This window comes from Beta vulgaris, chromosome 2, assembly GCF_026745355.1.
Source record: "Beta vulgaris subsp. vulgaris cultivar EL10 chromosome 2, EL10.2, whole genome shotgun sequence".
In the NCBI taxonomy this organism is placed as follows: domain Eukaryota; kingdom Viridiplantae; phylum Streptophyta; class Magnoliopsida; order Caryophyllales; family Amaranthaceae; genus Beta; species Beta vulgaris.
In genome coordinates this window covers 43,626,342-43,635,004 of record NC_079203.1, presented here as the reverse complement: position 1 = coordinate 43,635,004, position 8,663 = coordinate 43,626,342, and the positions used below count along the sequence as shown (strand labels likewise).

At 37.4% G+C, this 8,663-nt stretch overlaps 1 protein-coding gene and 1 long non-coding RNA gene across 2 annotated transcripts; both read left to right on the top strand.

Annotated features, from left to right (window-relative positions):
* Positions 1-2,922: 2,922 nt before the first annotated feature.
* Positions 2,923-4,593, top strand: LOC125495222 (uncharacterized). Its single transcript, XR_007271903.2, has 3 exons — positions 2,923-3,037; positions 3,139-3,209; positions 4,562-4,593. It is a non-coding gene; the product is annotated as an uncharacterized LOC125495222 (long non-coding RNA).
* Positions 4,594-5,445: 852 nt separating this feature from the next.
* On the top strand, positions 5,446-8,514 carry LOC130590525 (uncharacterized). Its single transcript, XM_057393004.1, has 6 exons — positions 5,446-5,694; positions 6,133-6,289; positions 6,385-6,654; positions 6,766-7,098; positions 7,616-7,939; positions 8,279-8,514. The coding sequence occupies exons 1-6, from the start codon at positions 5,446-5,448 to the stop codon at positions 8,512-8,514; spliced, it is 1,569 nt and encodes a 522-aa protein (XP_057248987.1).
* Positions 8,515-8,663: the final 149 nt, after the last annotated feature.

Here is an 8,663-nt window from a genome sequence, read left to right as displayed (position 1 = left end):
GAATTGGTTCGTAATTGTCACCTGAAATTTTGGGTTTTGGGTATTTATATGTGCATGATTCTCATCTTATTATATTTTGAATGTAGTTACTCTCATAATATGATGTCACCACTGATTTCTTACGACGATTCATGTTAACCATCCACAAAGCAATTTTGAAATTAAGGTTTATTTTGTTGTTGTTGTTGAGAAATTGGCTTAGAGATAGTTAATTTTGTTTTATTTGTTTGTGCATGTCTTGAGTGAACATTATATTGTTACTTTGGTGAACGAAATCTTTTGAGATAATTCAGTGTTTTACTGTTTTCCTACTGTTAAGCATATTCTTTTGAGGCGTTTTTTTGAAATTCATTCATCAAATACATGGGTATATCATGTGCATGATACACTCAAGACTAAATTATGCTCATTGGAAGTCTCCTTTTTAGAATTTTTGCTCATTTATGAGAAAAAAATAGCCTTGGTTGTATCACGCTCACGGTATACATAGGTGTCAGCCCCATTTATGAGATTTTGGAGCAACAGGGCGAACCTACATATTATGGCCCTAATTAGGTCCAAATTTTTTGAATGTTTGATTTTTCGTTTCAGGTCGAAAATGTTTTTTGTTCTGTATTTTTTGAAATTTTGATTTTCAGTCCGGACTGCGAATAATTTTGTTTTTTGGCTTTTACATAACTTCTATAGAAAATTTCATTTTTTACAATATTTTTATGTATTTTTTATGGATATTATATCAAAAATTATTATTAATAGCTTTTTTTTATATATTAGAAAGAACGGTTTTTTCACCAAATACCCCGACAAATCAAAAAATTCACAATATACCCTCAATGTTTCAACAATTCACCGTATACCCTTGAGTTTTCGAAAACGTGCAACAGATACCCTTTTCTTAACTTCCGTTAACCCACCGTTAGCTTTATTTACGTTTTTGCCATCATTAAACCCTAACCCTAATCTAATCTAACCTAACCCTAATCCTAATTCAACCCTAATCCTTCCCCTAAACCCTAACCCTAACCCTACCTCTTTGGCAGCCCCACCCCCTCCCCTCCACCCCACCCCAGCCCCTACCCTTCCCCCTCCCCCACCGCCGGCCTCCCCCATCATCGGCCTCCCCCACCGCCGGCCTTCCCCACTGCCTGCGCGTCTGTCACCGCCGGCTTCCCCTCACCCATTCCCCGGTGATTTCCCCGGCGATTTCCCAGCCCCTACCCTCACCGTCGATTCCCAGCCACCGACTTCCCAACCCCGTCGATTTCCCAACCCCGATTTTACAACCTTCGAAAAATCCACCCTCCCCCTCGAACGCTAAACCCCCACCCATCGATTTTCCCGCTCGCCGGAGCTTTACTTCCTCGCGTTGTGTCGCTGCTTCGCCGGAGATTTTACAACCCTTCGAGAAATTGACGGCGAGGGAGTAGGGGAGGGGCTGCAAGGCTTGCGACGGTAGAGGCGGTGGAGGGGGAGGGGAGAGGGAGCGTGCTGTGGCGGTGGGGGAGGGGGAGGGGTGGGGGCTGGGTGGGTGGGGGGCTGGTGTAGGGGAGGGGTGGGTTAGGGTTTGGATTTTAGGGTTAGGTTTAGATGTTAGGGATTAGGGTTTAAATTAGGATTAGTGAATAATGATGGCAAAATTGTAAATAAAGCAAACGGCAGCCTAACGTCCGTTAGAAAAAGGGTATATGGTGCACAAAAATGAAAAGTCAGGGGTATATGGTGAATTGTTGAAACATTAAGGGTATATTGAATTTTTTGATTTGTCGGGGGTATTTGGTGAAATAACGGTATAAAGAATGGAGATGTGAGAGATATATATATGGATTTGGTGTATAAGAGAAGATGAAGGCAATGGCGGACCCACCTGATATGGGTTCCCAAATGAAGGTATCATCATCTCCCAACTGTCATAATTTCAAGCTTGAGCTTGTCGAATTAAGCAGTCTCCCTTACGGAGTGAAATTGGCTTTGGATGTTGATCCGTGAATCTGTTGGAAAGATCCAAATCAAAATTCATCAATTCTATGGAGCCTAACTCGTTTACAGTTGCAAAGCTATGTCGATAGCAATCCAAATTGGTGATGATCCCTCCACTGAAAAGAGTTTTATCATACTCTTTCTTTCCACTTAACATGGAGGATCTCTCTATCTTTCCATTTGAAACCTGTATAGATGTCACGTTGTACATATATAATTAGCATTAGGTAATCAACATATCATATACTATCGTAATTTTAGTTTCAAACTATATATAAAATACTTCACAAAAGTAAATGTATGTAATAGCCTGAATTACTAAGCTAATATTAGAATCAATAATCCATAATTAACTAAGTTAATGACGATTAAAGTAATTGTAATCGATACGCTCTGAATTTTAAAAGTGTAAATAAATGTTATATGAATTTGTTGCTATGTGGATATTTTGTGTTATTAGTTAACTAATAACATGAGCTATGTGATAATTAAGAAATTTATGGATTATGATAGGTACATTGAATATTGCCTCTGAATTTAGGATTTGTGTTAGTAGTTGATATCGAGGTATTGCCGAGGAAATAAGATTAAGGAGTTGATTAGGTTAAGATACCTTCATTAAGATATGTGGTATACTTTGGAGGAATTTAGCTAAGAATAATTAAGGATTAGGTAGGAATTAAGAAGAAAATCCAAGTTGAAGCTTAAGAAAATCTGATTAGTGCATAAGTAAGTGAAAGGACGATTTTACCCCTATTACTAAACCGAAAATGACAAAATTACCCTTACCCATTCTGTATATAGGAGAGGGGAAGATCCTCATTCAGTATCATCAACATCATTCCACAAACAAACACAAAAACACAATTTTTTCTTACTCTCTCTCCTCACGCCATTTCTGGCGTCCAGCAGAGGACTCTTTGGCAGCTTGTTCTCTTGGCTTCCTTGCTCTGATTTCTCACATGCAATCACTTCCCTAGGTTCTTCAAGGTGTTGTTCATACTGGGTAGACGTTAGTTTTGAGGTTTCAACATTGTAAGCCAAAGAAAAACTAAGGAAGGTGAGATATGGCTGATTTTCAGCATGCATGAGGTATATTGGTTTTAAATTTGATTTCTTTGGGTTTATATTAACTTTAAGGTGATGAATGTGTTTATTAAGGTCTTAAAGAGTTGCTGGAGGAGTAGTACGAGTTGCTAAGCAAGGGCTAAATTCCTAAACACCAAATTAAGGTACACAAGAACCACCGTTAAAGCTGATTTTCTCAATTTTTGTCTTAAAGCTTGTTTATGGAATTTTTGAGCTACGAATATGTTTTTATGTTGAGAACTACTGTATTGGTAATGAGTTATAAGTAAGTGATTTCAATATGTTAATTATACTTTAGGATTGATGATTTCGAATCAAAAACCATTGCATGTCAAGTTCCTCTTAAAAACCGATTTAACCGTGTTTCTCTTTCGATTGTATTTTGGTATTAGTTGCTTCCATTGTTATTACCATTATATGAGAACCTACTGTAAATACCCTTATGTTGCTGCTTGATGACATTGTAACACATCTTTTCCATAGATTAAATATAACCTCTTTTGCGAAGGAATACACCTAAAAATCAACTATTCGCGTAACAACTTTTGGACTTATAAACCTTTGTGCTTTCAATCTTTTCGATGTGTTTCTTTTGATGAATCCCTACTGTATGTACCTATATATGAAGTGAAAATCCTAAACCTTGGTTGAACTCAAGAAATCCTATTAATTCATCGCCTAGAACCTTTGTTAATAACACCAAACCGAGAACCAATTAATGAACCTATGTTCTATTTGTGTAAGTAATCTTTCTTATGATAAGAGTATTTATAGACCTTTTACTACTGTCCTATCTTGCTAAACCATCCTTTAATCACTTTATTTAACTATCACATCCTTTCGATTCATGATTATTAAGTCATCATTCCAAACATAGCGGAACTTGACATAGCAATTGCGTTTTCGAAACTTGTTTTGATAACTAAGCTAAGTTGATTATTAAGTTGGTTGATCAAGTATTGGCAAATAAGTTTTGAATATAATTAAGTTATAAGTTAAAAGCTATTTTTAAGGGAAGTAACTGCATTGGCAGTGATGAACAATAATTGTAGAGCGGGTTTGCTCTTTAAGTTATTAGAGCGGGTATTGCTCCGGAGCGGGATTGCTCTGTTATATAGGGTCATGACCTAGAAAGTCTTGCAAGCAGAAGTAAATAAAAGTAGGGAGACGTCCCTCAAAAGTTCCATTTGTGTTCCTTCCCTAATTGAAAGTATTTTGAGTTTTGTATCGATATACTTTAGTGAGTTTTGGAAAAGCATAATATTGTTTTTGGAAAGTTAATTGTTATGATGTATTACTACTATTATGCTACTAATTATGAAGAGGAGTATTATAATATTTATAGCAAAGAAATATCGAGATTATGGATTATGATGTTATTTAACATTAAAGTCTAATTTCCGCCACCTTAATATTTGAAAACTAGTGGGACTTGTGTACCAGCGTAGCTGACTGTTTTGTTCCTTTGAACCTGTCCTGGTGGGGGCAGATTCAGTTGTTTTGCAGGAATAAGCTGAAGGTCAAAGATAACTTTATTTGGAAAGTTCATGATATATGTTTTGCTGCTGCGTGATGTTATTGTATAAATTAATTATGGGATCTTATATTTATAATTCAACTTTTAATTACTTAGACTACGATGTAATAATTAAGTATTTAAGTGGATTTTCATAAACTATGCTCAGATATATGCAGGTTCTTAACCTTCCAAGGGCAGGGGGTTAGGAATCTGTATTAACAGCATCTCTAATTAGTAGCTTATTCATTTAATTAATTAGAGTTAGTCATAAGTAAGCTGCTAATTAGGGAGGGCTGTTACACTTGGTATCAGAGCAAACGATTTGAAATCTTATTAAACTAAGTATTTTGAGTTTAAATTTATAATGATATATATATATATATATATTAGTAATAAAAAAAAAAATAAAAAAAAAAAATTATATATATATATAATGATAATAATAGAATAAAAATTTTATGTGATGACGTGAATATGTGTTTATGTGTATCAAGTTTATGTCATACAATAGTATGTTATGATTTTATAAATAGTAGAATTCTGTGTAGATGGCTTCAAGATCATCCAGGAGAGTGTTAACCAGGAGGTACCCTATTTAAGAGAACCTGACACCTATACCGCTGTTGGTAAGTGGTGGGATGATGCTGTTGATCATGCAAATGAGGTATTAGGATACATCGGGAATGGAATGAGTTAATGGGGCCGACTAGCAATAACCATTATTGGCGGACTGGGATACAGGCATACGCCATAATAAAGACTTTACCGAGTTGTGAACCGTGGGCTAGTTTCCGTAGAACTTATTGGAGTTTGTTAAGAATGTATGTGGCTACAGGGCAATCCAAGGGTACGGAGTGACTATGGAAAATATAGATAAGAGCTTGATACGCTGGGAAGGACAGTGGAGGAAGTTAGGCAAGAGATGGATATCACTCTGGAACAGCAGACGGGGCCAAATTTACCCAAATGATCCACATTGGAGGGAAATGTATGATCGTATTACCCATAGAGAGGAAGAGCGGATGGCTGGAATGTTTGGAGGTGGCTCAAGTTCGTCCAGTGGAACTAGGAGTCACTCTACCTCAGAACCTCAACAGTGCAAGGGTCAAGTACTACTACTAATTCAAACCAATCTGGTACCACTTTTGGGGAAGATGAAGGATGTAAGATTTGTGGGCCTGACTATGTTCCGGAGACTCCGCCAATTAGCAGTGATGATAGTGGTTATTATTATGATCCTTATAAATTAGATTAATCAAGAGAATGTAATAAGGAGGAAAAGTGGAGGGGAACTTCTGAAATATGTTATTTCTTTATGTAATGCTCATTTATCTAAGATTAGTATGTATGTTGCATGAAAGGTGTAATTAAATAATAAGGAAGAATCAGTTTGTTTGTATCCAAACATATATAAATAAACAGCAAGGTTGCAATGTATCATGAAATATATATATATGAAGTAAGTTTGCGAAGTCATTATATTAAGTAAGTGTAAAAAGAAAAAATGTGTATGAATATTTGACTGAGTATTGCAATTGAATATGTAGGAAATGGCAAGTCAAGAAGGTGCATCCAAATCACTAGAGGTCGAGAATGATAAAGATAAGCAAATACAGGAACTGAAAGAGATGAATGCTCGACTCTTGGAGATACTGGAAAAACAGAATCAGAATAAGAATGACGATGAAGGAAGTTTTATAAGCGGTTGGCTGCTCATAAGCCACGCACCTATGACGGTGAATCTGATCCCGTCAAGTTCGAGGATTGGATTACATATATGGGCAAATTGCTGGATGTAGTCAGTTGCCCTGAAGCTTTGAAGGTGAAGATGGCTACTTTTTATTTGGAAGGTCCAGCTGACTATTTGGTGGAATACCACCAAGGGAATAGCTCAGAAATCAGAATTACTTGGACAGAGTTTGTTGAGAAAATGAAGAATAAATTCTTTCCTCCAGCATTACGGAGGATGAAGGAAAATGAATTTTTATTTCTGAAGCAAGCGAAAATGTCTGTATTGGAGTATGCAGCAAAATTTCTTGAATTGTCTCGATTTGCACCTGACTTCGTGAGTAATGAAAGGGTGAAAATGATGCGATTCTTTGAGGGTCTGAATTTAAAGTATCAGAAACGAATTGGGACATAACCACCTTTGAAGAGTTGTATGATCGTGCTTGGAACAGAGAGAATTGAGATGAAGGATGAGGAGTTCAGAAAGAAAAGAAATGGAGGAAATTTAAAGAGGGGGATTCAAGAAGGCAAAAACGAAATACAGCCCCAATCAGTTCAGAGGGCTAGCTGGAATGGCAAGAGGGTAGAACAGAATGGAAGTGCAATCGTTGTGGGAAGAATCATTAGGCAAAAATTGTTCGGGGCAGAGGTGTGTTTTAAATGTAAAAATGTTGGGCATCGAATTAGTGAGTGCCCTTTGTGGAAAGAATCAGGAAGGATAGGAGGAAATAATAAATCAGGGAATATGTTGATGCTGGCGGCTGGAGAAGGAAGCTCAAGTCAAGGTAGGGCCGGAAAAGGGAATCAGATGGAATCAAGGGAAAGCAGCAGGGAAGTTATTTGCTGTTAAAACAGAAGCGAAGGAGATTCCTGAGCTGCAGGATTGCCAGGTAATGTAATTTCAGGGAGTTTCTTGTATGTAACTTATGGCCAAGGTGTTATTTGATTCTGGAGCTTCCATTCATTTGTTTCAAATGTGTTTGTTAGCAATCTGCCGTGTAGACCATGTGTAACCTTTAAATATGCGTATTTGTATGCCAAATGGGAGTCGATATGTTGTAAATGGATATTTAGAAATTGTGAAATTAGAATAGCAGGGTCCGAATTGGCAGGTAGATCTGATACCCTTTAATCTGGATTATTATATGTGATTTTGGGAATGAATTGGTTAAGTAAAAAAGGGCGGTGATAGAATGTTATGCTAGAGCCGTCAGATTGAGGTCTCCTGCGGAGATAACATTGTGTATAAAGAAGAAAGGTAGACCGATGAAAAAGGTGAGGTAATAATTGGGAATGATATAGAGTTAATACCTGAAGGTATCGGTTATGTGAATCAAATAGAAGAGTGTAAAAAGGAGGAAAAGAAAATTGAAGAAATTCCGGTGGTCAGAGATTTCCAGGATGTATTTCCAGGAGATTTACCGGGACTGCCACCGCATCGGGTGGTTGATTTTCATATTGATCTGGTGCCGGGGGCGACACCGATATCTAGAGCTCCTTATAGGATGGCTCCTGCAGAAATGGCTGAATTGAAAAAGCAATTAGAAGAATTGTTGCAGAAAGGTTATATCCGACCTAGTGTGTCTCCATGGGGCGCACCAGTATTGTTTGTGAAGAAAAAGGATGGTACGATGAGATTGTGATAGATTATCGGGAAATTAATAAAATCACAATCCGGAATAGATATCCATTACCCCGAATTGATGATTGTTCGATCAGTTGAAGGGGGCAGGAGTATTCTCAAAGATCGATTTAAGGTCGGGGTATCATCAAATGCGCATCGTGGAGGAAGATATACCGAAAACAGCATTCAGGACGAGATATGGACATTATGAGTTCGTGGTGATGCCGTTTGGACTCACAAATGCACCGGCAGCTTTTATGGATTTAATGCAGAGGTACTTTAAGCCTTGCTCGATCGGTTTGTGGTAATTTTCATTGATGATATATTGGTGTATTCTAAAGATCGCCAAGAGCATGAAGAACATTTGAGGGAGGTATTGGAAATATTGCGAAGAGAGAAACTCTATGCAAAGCTGAGTAAGTGTGATTTTTGGTTGGATCAAGTAATGTTCTTAGGGCATGTTGTAACCAAAGAAGGTATAGCAGTGGACCCTGAAAAGATAAAAGCGGTAAAAGAATGGCCTGCACCTACAAATGTTGGGGAAGTTAGAAGTTTTCTTGGGCTTGCTGGATATTAAGAAGATTTGTGGAGAATTTTTCGCGAATAGCTTTACCGATTACGAATTTGATCAAGAAGAATACAAGATTTCAGTGGACGGGAAATGTGAGAAAGCTTTTCGGGAGTTAAAAGAAAATTGACTAGCGCTCCAGTCTTAGCTCTACCTTC

What these genes read in the sequence shown, in the direction of transcription:
- LOC130590525 (XM_057393004.1), top strand. Translation starts at nt 5,446, where the DNA reads ATGGAAAATATAGATAAGAGCTTGATACGCTGGGAAGGACAGTGGAGG. An exon ending in ATTTGCACCTGACTTCGTGA is followed by an intron (nt 6,655 to 6,765) that starts GTAATGAAAGGG and finishes TGCTTGGAACAG; the next exon opens with AGAGAATTGAGATGAAGGAT. An exon ending in AGAAGGAAGCTCAAGTCAAG is followed by an intron (nt 7,099 to 7,615) that starts GTAGGGCCGGAA and finishes GGAATGATATAG; the next exon opens with AGTTAATACCTGAAGGTATC.